We start from the raw sequence: 24,891 nt of genomic DNA, 5'->3' as shown, positions 1-24,891 counted from the left end.
GAATGTTCTGGATTCTTTTGAAGTTTTCTTGGTGACATTGTGGTTCTGCCTATCCTGAGCGGGGTTACGCATGTATAATGCCTTTGTATAACCTTAGAATTCGTTAAAGATATACTACAGTATTATCGACGTTTCCATTTTCCTTCTAAAGAACTTAGTGAGTTTACAATAAATTCTGAAATAGCCTATTGATCGTTGTTCTTGCACGAGGCAGTTTAAGGTTTTTTAGGTTGTTAGTGTGAAGTGAAATATAACCTCTTTTATAGACACATAGAAATCTATGGACTGAAACTCAAAAATATCGAATCATCATCATCAGCCCATTAACGTCCCCACTGCTGGGGCACGGGCCTTCCTTATGGATGGATAGAGAGAACGGGCCTTAAACCATCATGCGGGCCCAGTGCGGATTGATGGTAATTAACGACTGCTAATGCAGCCGGGACAACGGCTTAACGTCGCTTCCGAAGCACGGAGGAGCTCGAGATGAAAACTTTTTTTTTGTGGTCACCCATCCTATGACCGGCCTTTGCGAAAGTTGCTTAACTTTAACAATGGCAGACCGAGCACGTTTACCGCTGCGCCACCGAGCCTCTCAATCTGTATAGCCAGAAAGTAGCTACAAGGAAAGCCTCGGCACAGGGTCCTAGAGTAAAGTAAGGCAGAGGGTGTGAAGTAACTATATATACATGCACTCTCCACCAGCTATATGTAGGTACCTTGTAATACCGGCCTATTGTCATTAACCGAGCACATATACGAGCCACCATGATATAACAACCTATGATCCAATCATGAATAAAAACTTATAAAGTCGTGGTTTAAAGGCTCAGCCGGCTATCACGGATTTTGGTTTATTTATTTTGCGAGGTACGTGTGTACGAAATATCACTATATAGTATAAAACAAAGTCGCTTTTCTGTCCCTATGTACGCTTAAATCTTTAAAACTACGCAACGGATTTTGATGCGTTTTTTTTACTTAATAGATAGAGTGATTCAAGAGGAAGGTTTATATGTATAATAACATCCATGAAATAGTGGAAAAATACTGTTATTTTTGAGGTTTTTAATGTGATGTCGTAAATAATTTAAATTTTTCCTCAGCATTGCGGGTGCAATGCAACGCTCGGGTGAGCGAAGCCGGGGCGGGTCGCTAGTAAATAACAAATCTACTTACCTAATACACCTGCCATCCGTTGTCAATAACACATAACTTTTTTCCATTCCCATCTTTTTGCCGAAGATTAACTTTCAACCTTTTTCAAGTTACACTCGTGTTTCCAAAACTACTTATAAATCCCATAAGTTTGGATACACACGCTAAACTGATTTATCATTCAACTGTATGAAGCGATCTATCATAATTCACACGGAAACTTTGAAAGGCCGACCAGCCAGGATATCAGAACCAATATATCTTGTCGCCCGTGACTACGTGGATTTCAGTCAGGTACCGCCAATGTAGGATCATCGAAGAAAACGTATTCAACACATACATACATAAACTCACGCCTATTTCCCACCGGGGTAAGCAGAGACTATAGAATTCCATTTGAAAATTTATTCAAAATTCAAATTATTTCAGAAAAGAGAATTCCATAGATGTTAGCAATATTTATAACGGTCGGATCTGTGGTCCAGTGGTTAAGCGTTGGGCTCACGATCCAGAGGTCCCGGTTTCGAATCCCGTTAGGGATATATCATACAAAAATTACTTTGTGATACCTAGTTTGGTCGGGACATTATAGGTTGCTCATCTGATTGTCCGAAAGTAAGATGATCCGTGCTTCGGAAGGCACGTTAAGTCGTTGGTCCCGGTTACTACTTACTGATGTAAGTGCGTAATTGTCACATGAGCCATGTCAGGGGCCTTCGGCGGCTCAATAATAACCCTGACACCAGGGTTGCTGAGTTGGTAATCCACCTCACAACTCACACGGTAGAAGAAGAGAAGCAATATTTATGACTTTTTCTAATAACCCTTTTCTTTATGTATTCTTCTCAGTCTTTTGTTTTTATAGAATGTCATATTTCTATTTTAACATTATCCTACAAAAATGCCTTTTAAAAATCGTGGTATTATTTATTTATTATACATCGACGATATCAGAGAAGCTACAAGGAAAGAGAGGAAGGGGATGACCAAGAAGAGCTTATGGAACAGATTAAAGAGAAGGCGAACGTCGTGTCTTATAAGGTGGTGAAGGAATTGGTCTCTGATAGACAAGAATGGAGAATGCTACACCGACAAGAGCGTGGCTCTTAAATTAGTGATGATGATGTGATGATTCATCGACTAGTCACTTTACATCACCGAGTACAAACGACTGTGTGTTTGTCAGTTCGAGACTTAAAAACTAGAAGTATTGTACAGTCATGACTTGAGAAATATCATGTACCTACTTTAGAAACCGGTCGCACTATCATATTTGACATTTAATGAGACTTGCGGCTTTTTTATTATTGTTTTTATTTCTATATTTTTAAACTTTCACAAATATTTTGGTTACTTCTTTTTAAGTAAAAAATATACCTGTAGTAGGAGTATCCGGTCTTCCAGCAGAAATTATTTCAGACCAGGTTTGACAAAATGAAAAATAGAAAAAGAAATAAAAAAGAAGAAGGTTCAATTTGTTAAAAAAGTTAATGTGACTTAGTTTCAAAGTGTATTCGTATTAGTAATCGTGACCGTACTAACTTACCACTTCGAAATCTGATATGGCAAGAGAAGTGGCGGAGCAAGCTCTAGCAAGCTCTAGCAAGCTCTAGCAAGCTCAAGCAAGCTCTCTCAACAGCACGGTTTTATTTATTGGCGTTTATATCGTGGAGAGCGCTCTAGTATCTCCTTGGTAAGCGGATATTCAAAGTCAGTCCCTGGAATGGAAACTCCTGTAAGGTGAGGTAGGGACCTCACTAGGGTACCACGGTGGCGCAACCACTGTCACACCAACAACAAAATGTAGATATGTCCTGGTCAGATCTTAGAATTAATCATTCCATGATGCGTCCGACTATTTCATAAAATGGTCATATTTAAATGATATTTCAATCAGCGTTTGGCCATATCGTTAATGTTGGCGGTGTCCATGCTATGTGGTGTAATAAAAATGCGATTAGTCGATTAATTTCTTAGGTTTAAAATTATTTACCTAGTCAATACTATCGATATGGGAAATTGTACAATTGCATTGATTCATCGATTATAATATCAATCAAGTTTTAAACATACTCGACACCAGCGCCTCTACCGGTGGATAATGTTACTTTACGATATGATTGAACGTTTGGCCATATGATGAAGTAATCATGCATTTAGTTAGTTGCTCATGTCGTTAACTGTTTTGTGTTCATTGATCTGGCCTAACTACATCGTGATGTGGCCAAAGAATGATATTCTATTTCATGAATTATGACGATTTCATGAAATGATCGAGCACATCATGAAATGATCAATTCTAAAACCTGGCCACGACAAAAACATATAGGTAAGGCCGAGTGGCCCCGCCGGCGACACAGGTCACTTCCCAGAAGTCGAAACAGTTCGGATAAAAAGAAACAGTATATCTACATTTATTTTATATATCGTTAAGATACAATTGTTGGATTTTCCTTCTATCACGTCATGACGTAACGTGATTACATTGACATGATTGAGAGAAGTGTGATTAAGGCTACTTTCAACCCAGGAAAATATCTCTCGAGCGAAGCCGCGGGTAAAAGCTAGTTATCGAAGCGGATACGTCATTCAAGTGGACATGATAAATCTCTTTTTGACAGCCTGTGGTCCACAGACGTTATTTTATATGAAACGTTTTTAATAACATCACATTGAAAGTGTATCACTCATGGCTGTTTGAATATTCTGTGTAAAAAGTACAAGTGATTTTCCAAACACGCTGAGCTTTCCAATATGGCTACACCTACACGTGGTCGCTTGTTGTTGAAAAGTGTACTGTGAACATTTAAAATTGCCTTCAATTAAAAAAAAAAATAGAAATCGGAGTGCAAAAATGAAAGTAATAACATTTGATGTTTTCTGAAATCCCTTTATAAGCATTGATTTTGAATTCACCGGTACATTTGTAAAAGGGTTTACCCTGATTTTACCCGGATTTACCTGGGTGTACCCCTCGTCACGGGTAACGCTGTAGCTAACAAAAATATACAAACTGGGGTCAAAGCCCGAGGTCATCAACGATATAACCAAATAGACGCCTTGTGTTTAATTTTTCTCATAGAATTCATTCTCATTCTGACAACTAACTGGGTGGTTAAAAAGGCCATATCGAAGCAATTTAGCTAAAAAAGCGATTTGCGCATATAAAAGTAAGTGCGCAAAGCGATCATATGTCAAATAGCAATGTTGCTTTGTAAGATAAATTGCTTCGATGTGGGCATTTTAACACCTCTGTGGTAATGAGGGATGAGGGAAGCGCGCTGATTGGATCGCTCATAATCTGAAATACGTCGAGACGTCCCGGAAGCGGTTGCGATTGGTCGAACGTTGTTGGACGGCATGTCATATCTGACCTATTAGTCAGATGTGTTGTTATTAAGAGTCTAGAGGATATATCGTCGATGCCCGAGGTCTTCCTCTACACATTACGAGAGATTGGTATGTATTTGAATGCCAATATAAGGGGTATGAACCAGTACAAAGAGAAATATAATATTATAATCGAAAAGTCTTTGTTCTTACTTACGTAACTTTACAAGAGGGAGGATAAATGCCTGGCTACGTTTTCTGCTTACATAACATACATAAATCAAATCGCAGCACACATTTTCATGTCGTTTACAGTCGGGTCGGCAAGATAACCGCGCCGCGCGCTTCGCGAATTATATTGAGCGCTTCGACCAATAAACGATACGAATGCTATCTAAGTAGATGGACGTCAAACGGCTATTGGTCGCACAATAATAATAATAATAATTCGCACCGCGCGCGGCGCGGTACCGTGCAGAGCCTACAGGCATACCTAGCATTAAAAGACGGTCCTTCCAATTTAACGCCTTCTATGTGTTTGTTTCAGTCGAATTGGTTTTTACTATAATGGCTGAATGTAAAACTGTAAAAAAAATGACAACGTCGTCGATACCGTCGCTGGCGTGTCGTTGTCGGTACCATCGTCGTTGGTCAGTAAGCGCCCTAAGTATTCTATTTTCTCAAAAATCTTTCTACGTCTCGTATCAAATCCAATTTCCAGTTATATCCCCTAAGGTTTGGGTCTTAGAGACTAATCCATGCCATATAATATGTCGCCTTCTCCTTTTAAAATTTCACTTTAATAATTTTCGTACCGTCGTCGCCGGCACCGCTGTGCTATTTACTCCATTGAAAAGTTCTCACGATAAAAATCCGTATACGCGGTTCCGATACCTTAAAAAGAAAACAAAACCAATTTTATTTCTTTAATAATACAGGGTGTTAGAGACATCGTAACGAATACTGAGGGAGATGACCCTGACCATGTTTCTGAGTTAATATCAAATGACATTTTCCGTCGCAAAATTCATGTTTTTTTTTTGTGTTTTTTGATGTAAAATTCCATCTGAATAATTCCCCTCAGTATTCGTTACGATGTCACACCTCGTACAAGTACGTACAGGTAGACATACGAGTACTGACATCGTAACGAATACTGAGTAGGGATGATTCGGACCATGATTCTGAATCGGTATCAAGTCGGAAAATTCATGAAAATTTTAGTGTTTGTTTAACATTATTTTCAAATCCATACTTTTGCGACGAAACATTCCACTTGATATCAACTCAGAATCATGGTCTAAACCATCCTTCAAAGTTTTCGTTACGATGTCACTAACACCCTGTATATCAAACAGGATACAAAAATATGCACATATATAACATAGTATTTACTTTAGCAATGTCGAGTATTTGCGGTCTAGAATTCCAGATTATTCCAGAGGTTTCTAGAACAAAATGCGAAAATATTTGCAGACCTAACACTGAATGTAGCTAAGTAGGTCAGCGTCGCTCCTTGTTCTTATAACGTCCTGGTACAAAGCTAACATAGAATCTACATTGTATGAGGCCGAATACTGAATTCCATAAAGAGGCTTTGTGCTTGTATGTATGGATTTTTGAAAAACGAAGATAATAAGATATCTTAATTATTTTGAATACTAGAGATACAAACAGAAAACAGCCTCCGTGGTCTAGTAGTTAGAGCGTTAAGCTCACGGTCCTTTGTTTGGTAAGGACTTTTCAGTCTTAAATCACCTGATTGTCCGAAAAAGTAAGATGATTCCGTGTTTCGGAGGGCACGTTAAGCCGTTGGTCCCGCATTGGAGCAGCGTGGTGGAATATGCTCCATACCCCCTCCGGTTGATTGACGGAAGCCTGTGCCCAGCAATATTGCCTACATGGTTAACACGTTTGTCTCGGCGAGGCTTGAAAATATGGTACGTAGTTGAGTTTGGTCTCTCATAACACCAGCGCCGCGGCTCGTGCTAGCACGTGTCACTGCATTTTGCTAAGGGATATCCTTTTTTTATTTTGGGCGCCTCTATTTTGTAGATATTTAATATCCTTAATTATTTAGGTATGTCTTTTTGTTTATTTTTTTCAAAGTAATGTAAGTTTGTTAATGCGGCGTCCAATATGTGAATATTTTTTTCTTTTTTCTTTCTTTCTTAAAATAATGCAGGTTCAAATCCCGTCCGACTCAGACTTTATCGATTTAAATTGATACAAAGTGTCACTGAGTCGCTGTGGTCTTGAGTACTGTCACCGGCTTGCTCCTCAAACGGGGAGGGCAGGTGCTAACCCTGGTAGGTACCTACCGGACTTGCAGCAATGAGTTATTATATTAATTTCTGAAGAAGTTGTCTCGACCATTACGATCACCATATCACGGTAGTCTAGCAGAAAGCTAGTGAAGCGAGGTACCTTAGTTCACGTTGCGATGAATGTTATGATGGATAATTGGGCTATATCGTGAGCTTATTTTATGTTAAGTAAGTAAAGTGTTTATTTTTTCATACAAATACAGAAAATATTGGTACAATAAAAACCCCACAAAACCAATTCCTCGGTTTGTCTGTTGGAGTGGAGTTCGCTTAAAACTACTATGTTTTAAAATACTTACAGTCAACTTATAGCTAAGAGATCTTTTGCATAAGATGTTTAAATGAAGATTTGCTAAATTTATTTATATTGCACTCCTGACGTATTTGTGTGTCACTAAGAGTTGTAAATTGTAAATATAAATACTTAATAAATATGCACTGATATCTACTTACCATTCATAGCGAATAAAATATAGGTAAAAAACGTTATACCCGGGGAAAGCAATAAAAACGGAATAAAGTACACCTTACCGTTAATATTCTGTAAATATCAAAAAAGTACCACCATTTTAGAGGGTTTTTTTATTTGCTCCCACAAATGGCTTTGCTGATTGATAGCTAGTGGCGGGGAGGAATAACACGTTATCGTCGTATTTAGTGAAAACTACAGAAGTCCCTTTTTGAAAAAAATCGCTCAAAAATACATCACAAAACAATCGAAACAAACCTCTTCGTTCAGTATCCATCGCCTATCGCTCACACTGCTACCAGGACACCAGCAAGTCAGATGCCCTACTTTCACCCGCCAAAATATTTGAAGCCTGGAATGACGTCCAGTTAAATACGAGTACATTTGAATGAAGGCCCGCGGTGTACCTGCTGACAGCGACGAAGGGAGGTTTTGCATACGATCCTCTACTATGTGTTCGTGAATAATTTCCGGCCAAGTAGTTAATGCCATTTGCGGCAAATCTACAATAAGTCACGTCAAAAAAAAGCTAGTGAATAATTTCCGGCCCACTTGTTGAGAGTGCATACGTATGAAAAGATCGAAAAAGAAAAAAAAACATTAAGTATAAGCTGATTTTAATACCCCCAACCCCGAGATATGGAAATTACAATAATAATAATTATTATAAATAATTAAATAATAATTATAATAATTACATAATTAATTATTAAGTATGGATGGTCATTCATACGAACGATGGAGTGGTAACCTATTGCCTTACGAGCAAAGAGGTTACATAACACTTTCAAGAAGGTATTTTTTTTATTTAAAATCAACTACAGGTTAAATAGCGGTATTAAACCATACTGATATCACGTTGGACTAACATATAATTCGGTGACGTGTGAGTACTTAGTTTATCTTGCGATGGATGTACCTCTGACTACCCCAATTAGATATAATCGTGAGCTTTTATGTCTTCTTTTTATCGTGAGGGTTGTCAAGTGGAATACCAACCTCATCAACCCTGGTGTCAAGGTTATTATTAGGGTTAGGGGCCATATAAGAGCGCATCTTAGGCGTTCCTAGATTGGAGACTTGTCGCCATGGCCGATTACGGCTGGAAAGGATATTATTATGTAGTTATTTTATGTGAAACGATGTGTATGTTAAATACAGAGTATAGATAGACGACCCACAGTAGTGGATCCGCAGTAGTGGGGGCGCAGTCCTCTCGTCGGCCAGTGAGTGTAAAGCTAATGAGTTTGCTAAATCAATTTCACGGACATGCAATCAGTAGCTACACGACTCGACCACACGATTGGATTACAGATAGCCCATGTCTCTTAAATGTTAATTTCCGATGACGTAACACATTGTGTTTTCGTATTGGTCTTTACATGTTAGTCGACTGCATAAGACCATTAAATATTTTAAGGTACAATGTATAAGACTCAGCGGCGAAGGAAAACATCGTGAGCAAACCCACATTCCCGAGAAATGCATTTTCCGACGTCAGTTAACCTGTATTGGGCTGGTATTCCCTTCGCGGATTGGAAGGTCATACAGGCAGTCGCTTCTGCAAAAACTCGGACCTGTCAAATCTTCAGGTTAGGTACCGGTAACCGGACCCTGTGGAAATCGGGATAATGCTCGGGGGATGAATATATAAGACCTCAACGGTTGCAGAGGTGGAGATGGAAGCCATTGGTACGGCAATACAGGACGGAAGGGGCAAGTCACAGGGACTGTAATCTGGAACCTGACAGGTACTATTCAGAAGCGGAGGACAGGAGCCCTAGGAGAGCTTTGAAATATACTAGGTACTCTGGGCGCCATCCTACTCGCGGCAGAGACAGTACCTGCTGCAGGGCGAAAGGCAAGGCTCTTTTTCCCTAAAACGACAAGAGAGTGGCTTTTTGAAGCTTTCTGTTGAACAGAAACCCGCGACAGGACAAATGTTAAAATTATGGTGATGAGTGCTCCATGAAATAATTTTAAAAACTGTTTTAATAGTCATTCTATTGAAACTTTGGAAATAGTTATATCAAACTCCGTCCCATATACTCCATTTGTAATACAAATTACCTATATAATCTTTCGCAAACATCACAGTTTTTTTTGACGTGACTTATTGTAGATTTGCCGCAGATGGCATTAACTACTTGGCCGGACAAATAAGAAGCGCTGAAGGCTCTCTCTCACCCGGTGCAACGTTTAACAAACATCAAAGAAACAAAAAATTCAAACTGCGAGAATTCAATGAAAACCCGCGGTACTACGAGCATTTAAAAGTTCCGCAGAGGAAGTACAGCTTTGTTCGCAGAACATCGTAGAGCTTTTAAAACATGCAAATATGTACAAGTGGAATATGCCCCGGATCTACCCGGATATGTACGGATAAACTAAGGTCCGGACTGGAAAATACGGCAGCGTTAATTCTTACTTTCAGCGTTCTGCGGATTATTTCCGGAATGAATGAAACTAGAATTAATTGTGTCAGCCATTATAGCTTTCAATGGCGGAATGTCAGTCGTATTCTTATGAATTTGGACTCAAATTCAAAAAATAAATATTCAGTAGGTAACATCTGGAGTTTTTTTTATACTTAGCTTCTTTGCCCCGACTACACAGGTTGTGGGAAGTTGCAATAGTAGTTATAGGCGGATGAGACGTACATTATGTAAAAATTTACTATGACTATTCAACGTGTATGTTACATACTTCTTCTCTCCATATCAGGGGCCTCTGGCGGCTCAATAATAACCCTGACATCAGGGTTGATGAGGTTGGTAATTCATCTCACAACCCACACGATAGAAGATTGTTATTTAATAGGTAATAGATTGTTATATGTGTTTTCAATTGTAACTTTTATCGTTTGTTGCAGATATGCTCCAGTCTTTACTACAGCCAAGAGAAAATCAGCGGTGTAAGTACACACTGGCACACATACAATATGTAAAAACAAACTTATTAGCACACTTTATTAAAATTTGTAGAATCTAGTACGGTCACGAGCATTAATATGTATACACTTTGGTACCATGTCACATTAACTTTTTTGACAAATTGAACTGTAAGTATCACTAAATGTCAAATATGTTAGTGCGACAGAGTCCTAAAGTGGGTACATTATATTGCTCATGACTGTACATAGAAGTCACGTCATGAAAAACCACCACCACCATCGTTGACCAGTCCATACACACAATTATTTGTATTTCTCGTGTATGTTGTCTTTTAATTATTTTTTTTTTATTATTATGTGTTTGATTGTAAGTTATGTGTTACTCCGTGTTTTATATTATATATTTGTTATTTATTTTATATTTGTTACTGTGGTGTCCCTTTATAATAAACGTTTCTTTCTTCTTTCTTTCTTCTTTAAAAATGTACATACATTTTTGTTTTAATATTTTGACATAAATATTTGCCAATATGTGTGTGATGGCGGGAAAGTTGTGGATGAGGTTAGCGTAAGACCGGAAAGAGTGGTGCAAAATGGAGGAGGCTTATACCCTACAGTGGGATGATGCGGACTGATTGATGATGATGATGATTTGTCATTGAGGTGACAAGTATCAGGAATGTGTCCGTTACTGGGCCGAAGAGAGTTTGTTGCTTTAAGTTCTAGACTCTTCCAAAGAGGAGATGAGCTAAGCGGAGAGGTGATGTGATATTATATATTACCAATTAAACACTGATGATGATGATGATGATGATCTCTCCGACCGATTTCGGCCATGGCGACCACTTCGACTCCTAGTCGGCACGACGCTGATGCGCCCGAAGATGGCTTATGTAGCCTATAAAACACTAAGCAGTCAGTAAAATCCTAACTTGACATAGCATCACGCATGCCTAGCCTAGCCACTTCTAACCAGCTGCGTTTAAGTCCCATGTAATAGAGGGCGAGCCTATTGCCATTAACCGGGCACAAATCGCGGAAACTACTAGATTTCAACTATCTATGATCCAAACATGAATTCAAACTAATATTAAAAAATAATATTACCTACATATTATAATCCTAGTAGTACCTAATTATTATACATACATACATAGGTAAACTTAGCACACCAAATAGTTGTACCTACGTATATGTGGCATCTCATATCCGATCCCAAGGAGCTATGCTACCGTAGGGCATATTGGTGCAACTACCAAGAGACTACCAACGTATACTCACACACGCATACACACATGCACACATTCACACTACACGCACACAAACCACATACACTTTCACACTACACACTTATTTTCTCTTTTTTTTCTCTTTAATATTAATTTTCTTTTTATTACTTTAATACCGTAGTATTGCCACTGTTTAATTAGTTTATAAGTATAAGTACATAGATTGGGAAGGCACTGTCTCCCAAGACACAGGTTTGCCTAGTTTGGGAGACAGGGTTTTAATGCATAAAATGTAAAAACTTATTTCAATAAACGTTACGTTATTAAACTCATAAAGTTGAATTCAGTGGTTAAGTCATACGTTCTCCAAACAGGACTATCAGGGATTCTATTGGTAATTTTATCACCTCTCCGCTCAGGACATCTCCGCTTTCGTAGAGTCCGGGTCTCACTCGATCTAATTCGTACAACCCCTCACTAACACTTATTAGAAAGCTCAGTGACATAGTAGGCTTTTTTATTAAAAATAATTTGCTGCTTCGCAATTTGTTTTTTTTTTTTTCCCCTTCATTCTCTTCTTGATCTTAACGATGTCTATTTACTAGCGTTAACTGAATAGTGATGTTATTAGAATTAGCCAAACACGCAATAGATGTTACTTGAACTATTATAGTCACACGTTCAAATTTTTAGAGATCATGTAATAAACTAGCTTGAAAACTAGACTAGCACATAAATAATATCAGACATCGCACATAACGCTTCAAGCGTAGCTAACAGCTATACCAGAAGCGCATAGCACAAAAAGAGTTCATTGGAAGAGACGAGTTACATAACCAAGAAGGAATAATTGTGAACCCCTCAGGCCTAATCGTGTAACTATATTGTCTGTCACAGTCAAAATCCCTACGCTTTTGATTGGTTGAAAATAACGTCATTGAAATTTCAGCCAATCACAGGATAGTATTTCTATCTGTCACGATAAAAACTGAGTTACACGGACACCCCCTCTGTTTTCAATGACAACATGTCTGCTTCTGCTTATCGCTTATGCGGTTCTAGCTCCCCTTGCTTTCTAATTTATACTTACTCAGAAAAAAGTATGTAATTACTGTTAACTTCTAGGCTCAAGCCTACTGCTTTAAAACTGGCAGCTTCCACATTAACTCGTCTCCGACAATGAACGTTTTCAGCCAAAATGATCGGTGCGATGCCAGCAGTGGCGGTCCGTCATGAGCGGCGACGGGCGGAGAAGCGGGGCGGGGGTGGACGGCGGCCATCGCAGCTGCCGCTGCAGCTCGGGCGGCCCATGGACGGAGACCCCACGCCCTCCCCGGACCATCACCGGCTGAGGAATGAACTCTATGTCTGCGGAAAGGTACGAATATACGCACACTGTTCTTCGAGAAGCATACAAATACAAATACACTTTATTGCACCAAAATAAAAAAGAAATAATTACAAAAAGTCTCTTAACTAAGTACATGGCAAATGGCGGCCTTATCAAAAAACTCTTTTATCCTTATGGAAGCATGAGTTGCGTGGCTTTTAAAAATAGGGAACCATTGCGAGCTGTGGTGTAAAATAAAATGTAGTGACTAGAAACAAGATCCCTTGATAGTTAGAAGATAAATGTAAATTATTTATGAGGAAAGTCGGACGTGGAAATCCTAATCGAACACCTACTGTTATCAAATTGGATGTTTATAGAAAGATCAGGTCGATCAATATAATGTGTCTCACACTCAAAGAAAAGAGAGTGGGTGAGTGGGCGGGTGATTCAAGTGAGATATATTTTTGTTTGTTAGAATTTTAGTGAGGGTTTTAAGGCTTGTTACTGGTCAACGATAACTCTGCTACCACGGTACTTTACAGTATAACCCTAACACAATGATGGCTACACAATACACAACGTGTCTTCCAGGTAGCAGCGCTGCACGCGGTGGTGGGTTCCCTACTCCTCGGCATTGTGGTGTTGGTGGTGGGACTGGTGCAGTTATCACCAGGAGCGGAGGCAGCGCAGCACCGCTACTACTTGATGGGAGCTGGTGCTGCGCTGGTGGGAGCCGGGATACTGGGCGCTGTGCTGAGGTTGGTACTAGGAGAACATAACTGTATAGCAGGTCATAGTTTTAACAACTGTAGGCCAGTGCAGGTATCGCTATTAGCCACCGCTATTAAAAAGAAAAAAAAAGGAAAGAAAGAAACGTTTATTATAAAGGGACACCACAGTAACAAATATAAAACATAACATGGAATAACATATAACTTAACTACTACGAGTACTATGCTCATGTTGGTACTAGGAGAACACGACTACTTCAATAGCAAGTCAAAATTGTTGTCTTTGACGATTGTGAAAAGATTCGTCAGCTTGCGTGGGATCTTTTTGCCGATTGTGTGTGTCGGAAGCAAGGAAGGCTCTTTACTTCATGTACACCTTTTATGTTGGTAATAGAAAGCAGGTAGCTACAGTCCTATGGGCACAGTAAACCGTCTTGGTTTCATTTCGTTGTGCTTTGAACCTTCCCAAGCTTCTAAATTCGTACCTGTATACAGTTCACTTAGGGAAATTACTCAGTCGTTAGCCAAATGAAATACACCTGGCTGCTTTTTAATCAAATTACCATACTGTTGGATTAGTAAACTTCACAACACCACCACATATTGCTTTGTGTAAATTGCGCTATACTATAGATTAGATATGCGAAGTTATTATTATAATTACTAAGCCACTCACTTTAATAGGAATCAGTTTCCGATGTTTTGAACCAATATTGGCAGCAATTATGCACCCGATTACTCTAGCCATAGAGGCGGTCGATTAATTCTTTGAAATATTTTTCCTCTCAGACGACGCCCTTAGCCCAGGTTCGCGCCCAACTGGGCACCCTCAGGCCTGTTGTCTTAAACGTTGTACCGGGTGAGAGCCTTCAGCGCTCCCCATTTGTCCGGCCAAGTAGTTAATGCCATCTGCGGCAAATCTACAATAAGTCTCGTCATAAAAAAAATATGCTGAAAGATTTGTTGCTCGTGTGTCATATGTCCTGCACTTTTTCAGTGGGTATTTCCTTAAATGCTTTGGTTGAACAAGCTTCATCTTCCCCAGCATCAAACATAACCAATGATAAAAGACAATCTTCATAATATTTACCCCTTACCAACTCACTGATGAGCATTGACATCTTTCTTTTTACGTCACTAACTTTAGACTCTGCAGCAATATTGTCCGTTCAAAAGGCAGACATAAGCTCACGACTATATCCCAATTGGGGTAGAGTCAGAGTTACATCCATCGCAAGATGAACTAAGTAACCATACCTCACCTAGTTCTGTTAAGTCAACGTGATAGGTGGTGAGTCGTATCAGGTCTATAACAGTCGAGCTAACTGTATATATTATTAACTTATTGGTGCAAATTCGATACCAGGGTTCGTAATGGCGCTCTCTGTCTGAGAATCAAGCCGATAAACCACAGGACCTCAGTGTCTGAACACGTATTTAACCAATAATTATCTCATCTTCCAGATGCATATGCCTCCACTGGTACAACCGCAAGTTCCGCGAAGAAGCCGAAGCAGAAGACGAGCATATCACGCACAAGAATGGAGTCAGTCTCGTTGAGAGTGGCCATGGGCGCGATCACGCGCAGGGCCATCACGACGCCCACAAGTCCGACCATAAGACCGCCCACGACCACAAGAACAGCCATGATCATAAGAACAGCCACGAAATGAAAGAGAAGCCGAAACTCAAGACGCAGACCAGCATGGCTCGTGAGGCCGACCTGATCAAGCAGCCGTCTGCCACCAGCGACACTTAAGCTAAGACCTGACCAGTAGAGTTATGTAAAACTAAGCGTTCGTATTGTGCCGCTGTTTCTTACCTTAAGATGGTGGATTTCGCTCCTGCTCTGAGATTTAAGGGTTACTTGAAGATGGAGATTATTTTTCGTACGGTTTTTTTTATGAGAACGTGTTATAATCGGTGTCGATAACATTGGTCCTTTAATTAGTTTAAGTGTATTGTTTATTAATGTCCAATTCTATTTTGAAGACGTTTTGAAGAGATGCGTTACATTATATTTGTTGTGAGTCCTGATTACTTTTGGATTATTATTTCAATAATCTTTTATTTTTTTCATGAGTAAGGTGTTTTGACTCAAAGCAAGTAGCGAAAGCCACTCAGTGTGGTTGGTTCAAATTGCAGTTCGGACGCATGCGATGGAAAATGTGTGAATATGTGCGGATATGTACGGATATGTACGGATATGCACTGATATGTGCGGATATGTACGAATATGTATGGATATGTACGGATATGCACGGATGTATGACTGCCATCGTCATGGTTTATACAGGGTGGGAGTTTTTAAATTTCATACACCAGTATTTTTGAGAGATATTTCACTATCATGGATGTGTCTAAATAACGATTAAATTTCTGCTGTGGCACAAAATAAAAATGTTTACGCTTAAAATAGTAATGTTGTTTTGCGATAGTAAGGATTAGATTATTTTATTTCACCAATCGTTTCGTTTCTCAGGAAGGCTGGTATATGAAGTAACACCCTGTATTTGTGTATTTAGTATAGGTAATGTACTCCTTCCACTCAGTTTCGCGTGTCCCCCCTCATTGGAACTATTTCATTGATGTTGTATACATGGTACAGTGTTCTTTACATATCATTTTACTTAGGACCTATCCGTAACTCATTCATTAGACATTAACGTCACTTATTTTAAAATACACAACATTAATTAGAATTACATTATATTACATACATTTCATTCAAAATTATATCATTTACATCTCGGTTGTCGAATTTATAGGTGTAGGTGTTAATGACATCGTAACGGAAACTTTAAGGGATGATTCAGACAATGATTCTGAGTTGATATCAAGTGGTAATTCCGTCGCAAAAGTACATAATTGAAAATAATTAAAAAATGATAATAATAATTCATGAATTATGCGACGAAAAATTTCACTTGATATTAACTCAGAATCATGGTCTGAATTACCCCCTTTAGTATTAATTACGATGTCACCAACACCCTGTATTTATATCATTCATTTTATATTCATTATATTTTTCGAATTTTGAGAACTTTACAATGTCATTTAATCCCCTTTCGTTTAGGTATGAATATAAAAATATATGAATTTGGATATTGTATTGAATGTTATCAGGTAAAGGACCACGATATAAAAATATATTTAAATTAATTTTAAAAAAAGTATCCCTAAACAAATTTATAATTTAAAAAACATGATTAAAATATACTTACATATAAAATTCTAAAAGCTGACCGTCCGATCATCAGAAAATATTTATGAAAAAAAAAATATATACTTATCATCGATTTTTCAAGAGCTGTTAAAAACCCTATAACTAAATTGTTATTTTCTATATGATATTGGCCCTCACTTAAAATTATATATTGCGTCACAAATGCAGTATCATTTCGAGGCAATTTAGATATGAAACTCTTTTGAATGGATAAAATTAAAAATGGCTAATATTTTTTTTAGTTATCAATCCTGAGTAATTCTTATTTTACAGCATTTATACAAATATTTACTTTATCAGTAGACAAATAGGTAAACCTTTAATGAACAACGTCTCGTTTTAAAAACAAAATATTTAATGTGCTATCTTGCTACCAAAAAAGCAATATATTAATAAATAAATAGCTAAAATATTTCAACAGTTGGTCCTGGAAAGTTTACATTTTGTGAATATTTTATCCAATATAGTAACATATTATACATCGATGACTTTATCACACATTCTCTTCAAGGGACAAAAGACCACTTTATACTGTCCCTTTTACATTCTACTAGACAGGACTTTGATAACTAGAAAAACTATTATCCAATATAAATAGGATTTTAAACATATTATATGTGTTGTAATAGTAAGTAGATTCCATAGAACACATGTTTAAGGCCATGTATGTTGTTACCGCAGTTATCATATAAATGAGCTTAGTCGATGTGATTCCCTAATATATAGATAGACTTACTTTTTCACCACATGAATACATACAGTTGAAGATACTAAACTCGTTGTACCTGGGCTGTTGGATCTGCGTCTACACTGGTAAGACATATACGTACTTGTTATATACGAATATTACAATAGTCCATTTTAATTAATAAATTATTTTATTTCAAAGTAGCAGATGCCCTAAACAGTCCTCTTGCAATTCAAGCGATTGCTCAAACTCGAACAAATATTTAATCGCGCTCCAGTGAGCATTTTATAATTTTGATGATAGCAATCTCTAAAAACAACGTAAAATATGTCTCCAAAGATACATTCCAAAAAATAGGTATTGATCACCGTATTGAGAATACAAATAAAGCTTTCAATACCGATACAACACAGCCCAAGTTTCGGGGTGACCTCTGGTTCCAAACTTGATGATGAAAGCTCTTCCACCTTTTCAATATAAATGCGTCAAAAAGATTTGAACTTTTCAAATTCAGTAAATCGTGTTTTCCCTCTAATTTTGAATAAAATTACAATAGCTTGATTGTGCATATTCGTAGATGTTGTCAATCGGTGTTTTAAATATTATATTACATAGATCATCAATAATATTATGTCGTCATTATCAATATCTTACTAATTTCAAAACTTATTTACGTTTCCGTATATTTACATATTTTATTCATGTTTAGTTATTTCATATTCGTGAGGTAAGCTCATTAGATCTTTTAATTTCGCATTTAAAATTTGGAGAAATATTAGAATTTTAATCCGAAGAGACTGAGAAAGAGTGTTCTAAAGTAAAATTTCAAAATATTCATTTAAAAGAAATATAATATATCATTTTAAACCATGTTCCTTTTACATTATTCTTTAAATAATATTTTGAAATATAAATTGGTATTTTGGAACGTTTTATCAATGAATTGGTTGGTAAAATTTGAATATTTATTAGGAAATATTTATTTTATCAGCGGATTAGTATATTTAAATAACGGAATATTCTTTTCTAAACTATAATTTCCAATTCGATACTTTGCAAATTGCTTTTAATGACATACATAGTAGGTATGTGTAACATCGAATAAAACTTGATTTGAAGGAAGGGGTAAATGTTATTTTATTGTAGTTGTAATAATGAAGACATTGAATGTTGTGCTGGTATCAATATGATGTATGTTTATTTAAGTATTCCATATTATTATAATTACGTTCGTCGATGTAGTAGAATAAGAACAATTAGTACTTAATTCAACATTTAACTAGTTAGTAATATATAATTTTAATTATAAACCAGATGGATGTTATCGCCGAATTTCTTGCAAGTAAAATGTTGCCAAACATATATAGGTACTCATTATGATTGTTTCGCTTCCGAGCGACTTGTTTGGCGAATTTAAACTCATATTATAGCCGAATTTATATAACTGTTAACGTTTTACATTTGTATTATATTTTGTTATATAACTAGGCTTTTTCTCAAATTGATTGCCGTGCCAAAGATGGTGGTTTGACCACTCAGTTGCAGGAATTAAAGTTAAATATCTAAATTATTCGCTATACGTTGATTGTTGGTATTGTGAATTTGGGAAAGAAGAAAGTGTATAAAAGGAATTGACGCTTAAATAATACAATGTTCATGGATTCTTGCTCCATACTTTGACTGGAATTGCTTTGATGCATTTTATGGTAAAAGCCATTCTTTAGTTTGAACATTTATTTACAAAATAAATATTTACTTATTTTATTATTTGAATTCAACATTTCTTCCTGAAATGGGACTTCGCGTTAGACATTCCGCTGTGGCTTAGTATGTTTCGAATTATCGCCAAATGAACATAATAAAGTGTCATATATTATATGTATAATATTAGTAATTAGGATATGTGTATTTATCAGTAAAGTATAAATAACGTTAATCCGTGGATAAAACAGTCTATATATACCTTAGTATAGAGCCATTGGGACTTCACACTCTCCAACACCTGTACCCATCCCTACTATATTCACTGTGATAAAATAATTATAAGATAAAATTAAAAATAATTCATCAAATACATTTCATTTAGCAGAAAGTAATCGTGACATTTTATATTATTGTAATCATTAATATTATTTCAAATCAAAAATGTTAACTGGAAAATTATAATTAAATAATATCACAGTGAATAAATTTGTATTCTTTACATTCTAGTCTAATCCAAAATTATCAACTTAGAACATTTTTATATGAATTTTAGTTTGAATATATCATTTGAGGTCTGTTTTGAGCTTCACAAATTATGATATTATTATTTTAATATTTAAGTTTTATAAAAATCGACCTCACTTGATATACCTAGATATACCTACACCTAAATTTAAATCTTACCGTTCAAATATTAATTTTAAATAATATTGACGTGTTTTATATTGGCATATTGATATATTTTAATTTAATTACGACTGTGCTGTTTTATATCTCATATATTTTATACCGATGTCTCTAAATAAAATGTGGACGGAAAATAGTGTTTTATTACAATTTATTTATGCTCTAAGTAGGTCCTAAACCAAGCATTGGGATTATAATGGTGCTGAACCCAACAGACATCTATTTTTTTAAATTATTCCTATCTATAATTTTCTCAACAAGAAAATGACAAGTAGGTAGGATGTTTTAACTTAAAATTAGGAGGTGTTTGATGAAGTTAGTACCACCAAAGTTCAGGATTATGTTCACTAACATGATTCAATAAACTACCATATATGTCACTTTATAATTAGAATATTAACGGCCTGCATGACTGGTAACTGGTAGAGCGTTGGTCTCACGATCCGGAGGTCCCATGTTCGATCCCGGTGGGGACTTATTACAAAAATCGATTTGTGATCCCTAGTTTGACAGAAATGGAACATTATAAGTATTTATAACATAAAGTAGGTAACATAAGTAACGAAAATTAATCAAGTTGCTTAGAAACTGCTAATAATAAAGTAATAAGTATATAATAAAGTAATAAAGTAATAAATATGCTACGTAAGGTCAAACAAGTCTCATATTATTAACTCAAATTATCATAACAAACTATGTCATAAGATAATAATAGTACGAGATATTTATAACAATTTAACACACATGATTAACATTTTAATTATTCATTATATTGAATCGATCAAAACTTCAATGGAAGGTCGTTTTCAAAAATGGCGAACAAAAGATTTTTTGCACAGAAGTACCAGGGCGACAGAAATTGTAGGAAGCAACGCGTCTATGTAGATATACAGAATCCGCCTTTGTCCTTTACTCCACCCCTTTTATTCAGCAGGGAACAATACAAATATTATACGGATTCGTCAGCAATCCCCCTCGCTGCAGTTGGCGACCTCAGTGAGAGTTTACACGAACTATGTTTACGAAGACAACTGCAGCACAACGACCAGTTTACTGCGCACTTTAAAATGCACACAAACGTCAACAGATGGCACTAGTTGTTTTGAAGTACTTTCGCGTTACATCGATAGAGGGCGCTAAGAGATCGTAAATTTACAAATAAAGTATGTTGCATTATAGAACCAAAGAAAGTAATTTAATAATAACAGTAACTACATTATTTAAATAATATAAGTACCATCTTCTAGGTATACGGATTTAATTTGTGATAATTTAGAGCTATCTACAGAAACAGTAATATCGCTTTTTGATACGACTAATATTCCGCGACATTCCTAACTAGGTACATGGTGCAATAAAATCCTTTTCTGTTGATAATGTTGAACGAAAATATTGTTATGTTGTGATTATGTACGTCGCGTCAGATGTCGTAATGGCACGCGATGACGCACTCAATGTCGCGTCGCGCGTCGACCAGCCGGCACGAAGCGGCAACGTCGCGCGGACGCTTCGTCGCGCAACATAGCGCTTTCTATTTGCTATCGACCGCCGCGCCGCCGCCAGTTCACGCGACGAGTCGCTGACGCGCGGTCTTGTGACTAAACTTACAAAATGGCGCCAAGAAAGTATCTCGTCTCTGAAGAAATGATTCCGACGCTCATAAGAAAAGTGAGGAGTAAAGAGTGTCTCTGGAACCCTGAGGATTATAACTATAATGATAGATTTCACACTCTTTCTGCGTGGAGGAATATCGCCAAAGAAATGGATATACCAGGTATGTAAGCGTTCTTATTAAGAGTTTCATCTAATTGATGGATAGATGGCATTAGTTGTCTGGTTTATGAAATTTCAATTATTTATGGACTACGTACCGAAAGACATACACATTTAAAGTTCAAAGGGATAGATTCGCTTGATCTTATGAAATGCGATGTCAGCTTTTAACTTTCATATTGATTTGAAGTATTTAATTTCACAAAGGTTGTTTTCTTTCGGAACTGACATTGTTCCATTCAATCAGTCGGCATGTGTATTATTATTTCGACATCAACAAGTGTAGGTTACATTAACTTGTAGATTTTGAGTAAGAATGAGTCAACAGGGATTGTTCGTAACTTTGCAGCTACCTACACAAACAATAAGTAAAAGTATTATTGTAAGTAGTGGTGAATGTATTATTCAATGATCAATAAGTAAATTTACGTGATAGGTCTAACAGTTACTGTTGCTAACGATCATAACTATCTACCTAGTAAGTGCTAACCTTTGCTGCGTAAAACATTTTTGATTCAAATTCAGTGATGTGCAGTTCCCCGGCAAAGTTCCTACTTTAGGAATGTTCCCAGCAGGAAAAAGGCGCAAAACTTTGTATAAAGAGCTTTGTTACCCAATCTTTCGGCAGATAAGACCAGAGTACAAAAAAGAACAATTTGAAAAAGAAAAGTAGCCAGGGTCCTTATACTAGTAGAGTTTTGACAACGGGAACATTCCCACTTTCGGACACATCACTGTTCAAATCCCTGGTGTCATACATTTATTCTGGTATAGAGTTTGTTCATAATGTGTACCTAGGTATATAATTATATTAGATTTTGTAAAGTGAAAGTAGATAAATACAACCTATAGGTGCCTAACCTAGCCCAAGAGGCTAAGGATCTAAATAACTATGTAATTTGATATCATAATAGCCCTGTTCTCATTATTTGTTGTACTACAAAATGTATCTACAAAGTTACAGTATTGACGAAACTCGCACGTTTGACCTATAAAAATGTTGAAAAACCAGAAGAAGTTTTGTGGTAAAGGTACAGAAACTTACAATGTTTTGATGATACAACTTAGTCGGCTTAACATCGTACGGAGTTCAGTTAGCGCAATAAAATGCATTACAATTACCTATCTCGTTACCGTCATTTATCATGAAACATTACTATGAGCATTACAGGTTTTAACTATTTTCTATTGCTGCCAGTGTAGCTTAATTTACATTTTTAATGTTATTGTTGCAGAAGATATAATCAAAACAAAATGGAAAAATCTAAGAGACTTATTCAAAAGGGAGTACAAGAAAAACCGTTGTAAGAAACTAGAGAACTATACCGGAAAATGGAAATATTTCAAATCCATGTGGTTTATACAGACACCATCCGATTACGTAGCCAATGGGGCTGACGAGGAAAATGAAGACAACCAATCACGTGATAATGATGAAACTGAGGGAGAAGTTAATCAGGATAAGAACCCCTTTGAACCTGTCATGAAATTTGATCCACCGGACGAACCCGATGAATCTCAAGTATATATTGAAGATGCAGATATTATTCCTGATAAACGGAGAAGGTTCAACGACGGTGATTACGACATGATGTACCTACAGTCCTTAACGCCTTACTTCAGTGAACTAGATCCGATGAGGAAGCTAGTAGTGAGGAGTAAAATCAATGATCTATTGATGACTGAACTAGCTGCCCAACACGCATCTAACAAACAAAACGGTAGGAAGAGTTAGTGAGTGATTTTATGAAACTTACTGAACTGACTGATATTTTTTCTATAATGAGAACTAATGTTAATGATATGTTAAGTTTAGCAGAAAATCTTATGAGTGATGATAATATTGATGTTACATTTATCGCGAAATACATCTGTGGCTTGGTTTTTAAAGACTGGCTTTAGTTGCGTCAATTATAATCAAAGGCCTGAATGGTGCACTATGTAGATTAACTAAAAGCAATACAGTAGTATTGCTTTATTTTTCTTACCTTTGTATACTTTCTGTTGAAAGGATGCGTTCCTTATTAGGCGAAGAAGTAATTGTGATTACAGTTTCGATATGGAAACTATTGATATTTAACTTCTAGCATTGTTTATAAACGTTTACTTAGAAAACGAGGCTCTTAAAGTAACAGATTTTATCCTGTTTGATAAATGTTTGTTCTTGTTAAGCAGATGGAAATATATTTTATAATTAAAGCCTTGGACCAATCAATTTGTTTGAATTTTTGGTGGTAAGATGTTTCCTCAAGCTAGCTCTGTGAGGGGCAAGTGATGAGTGTTATTCTTAAGTATGCCATTTGATCTCAAACCATGAATTATAACACAAGCTCTTTATTTATTTTCGCGATGATAAAGAGATTTGTCAATTAAGAAATCAATAGACGAATTAAACTTGTCAACAGAAAGTTAAAGTAAAGTACCTAGCACAACATTTTATAACAGTCACTGATAGATAGATAGATAGAATCTTAACCATTATCGCCAAATCTTCAGGTTAGGTAAGCGGACCCTTGAGCGGAAAAACGGGATAATGCTAGATGGTGATTGATATATAACTATTTGGACTCGAAAATGACCAAAATGTACAGCGCGGGATATTTTCCATCAGAGACTCACAGACTTTTTTGTATTCAATGTGTTCTCGCAAATAAATTGATTTGATTTGACTATTTACGGCCGCACGAGGTAAATCTCCAAAAACGAGAAAATATATAAATAGAATTTTATTAAAATATTTGCGTCAAATAATTTGTTATTAGTAAAAAATATTAAGAAACAACCTTCGCGAGTGGGATTTCTCCTTATTTATTGGCTTGTCATGGTTTACGAGCGTTCCAGACGTAATGAAAGTACGTCATTGGCAGAGGCTCTTATCAACTTTTTTTTCTGTCTGTAATCGATACTCCTGGCAGAATATAGTAATGATTTCTTTATTGTGACTAGACACTACTATATCCATGATCATTATAAAGGTAGCTAAAAATAAGTAAACACCTCTCGAAATCATAGGCGTTGGTATGCACCCCAGTTATGATTATGACCAATTCTCAAACAGTGCTACCTACACATTAAAAGTCGGTAATTGGCCTCCGATAACGCTTCGCATTTAAAGCGATGGGCACGCAACTGCGCGGAACGATCGCTTTGGAACTTTCACAGTTGGGGAATTCACATAAATGTGTTCATTTCCATCGTTCCGTAAAACTTGTCCCGCTGCATGCGAGCGTTTAAATCAAATCAAAAATATAGTATAAAACTTTATACTCTTTTTACCTAACTTTTAACCTTTTTACCTTACCTTTTTTTAACTTTTTTTAGGTAACCTTTTTACTCTTAA

General features: G+C 36.6%; 2 protein-coding genes across 5 annotated transcripts in view; both read left to right on the top strand.

Annotated features, from left to right (window-relative positions):
* The window catches only part of LOC126369264 (uncharacterized), a 90,023-nt gene extending 73,433 nt beyond the window's left edge, over positions 1–16,590 (top strand). For 2 of the 4 annotated variants that reach the window (XM_050013622.1, XM_050013621.1), the window contains 4 exons: positions 10,157–10,198; positions 12,627–12,784; positions 13,331–13,497; positions 14,935–16,590. In XM_050013622.1, the coding sequence (XP_049869579.1) occupies positions 10,159–10,198; positions 12,627–12,784; positions 13,331–13,497; positions 14,935–15,229 (660 nt within the window). In that variant the 5' untranslated portion in view covers positions 10,157–10,158 and the 3' untranslated portion in view covers positions 15,230–16,590. Of the gene's footprint in view, positions 1–10,156; positions 10,199–12,599; positions 12,785–13,330; positions 13,498–14,934 lie in introns of all 4 variants that reach the window. The other 2 variants (XM_050013620.1, XM_050013619.1) reach the window with 1 other exon arrangement.
* A 4,664-nt stretch (positions 16,591–21,254) lies between these two features.
* Positions 21,255–23,762, top strand: LOC126369273 (uncharacterized). The gene is made up of 2 exons (XM_050013631.1): positions 21,255–21,552; positions 22,787–23,762. Exons 1-2 carry the CDS (start codon positions 21,390–21,392, stop codon positions 23,284–23,286), a joined length of 663 nt encoding a protein of 220 aa, XP_049869588.1. The 5' UTR covers positions 21,255–21,389; the 3' UTR covers positions 23,287–23,762.
* The last annotated feature ends 1,129 nt before the right edge of the window (positions 23,763–24,891 follow it).

The sequence above is a fragment of the Pectinophora gossypiella genome, chromosome 8 (assembly GCF_024362695.1).
Source record: "Pectinophora gossypiella chromosome 8, ilPecGoss1.1, whole genome shotgun sequence".
Lineage (NCBI taxonomy): Eukaryota > Metazoa > Arthropoda > Insecta > Lepidoptera > Gelechiidae > Pectinophora > Pectinophora gossypiella.
This window is presented reverse-complemented; position numbering and strand designations above follow the sequence as displayed.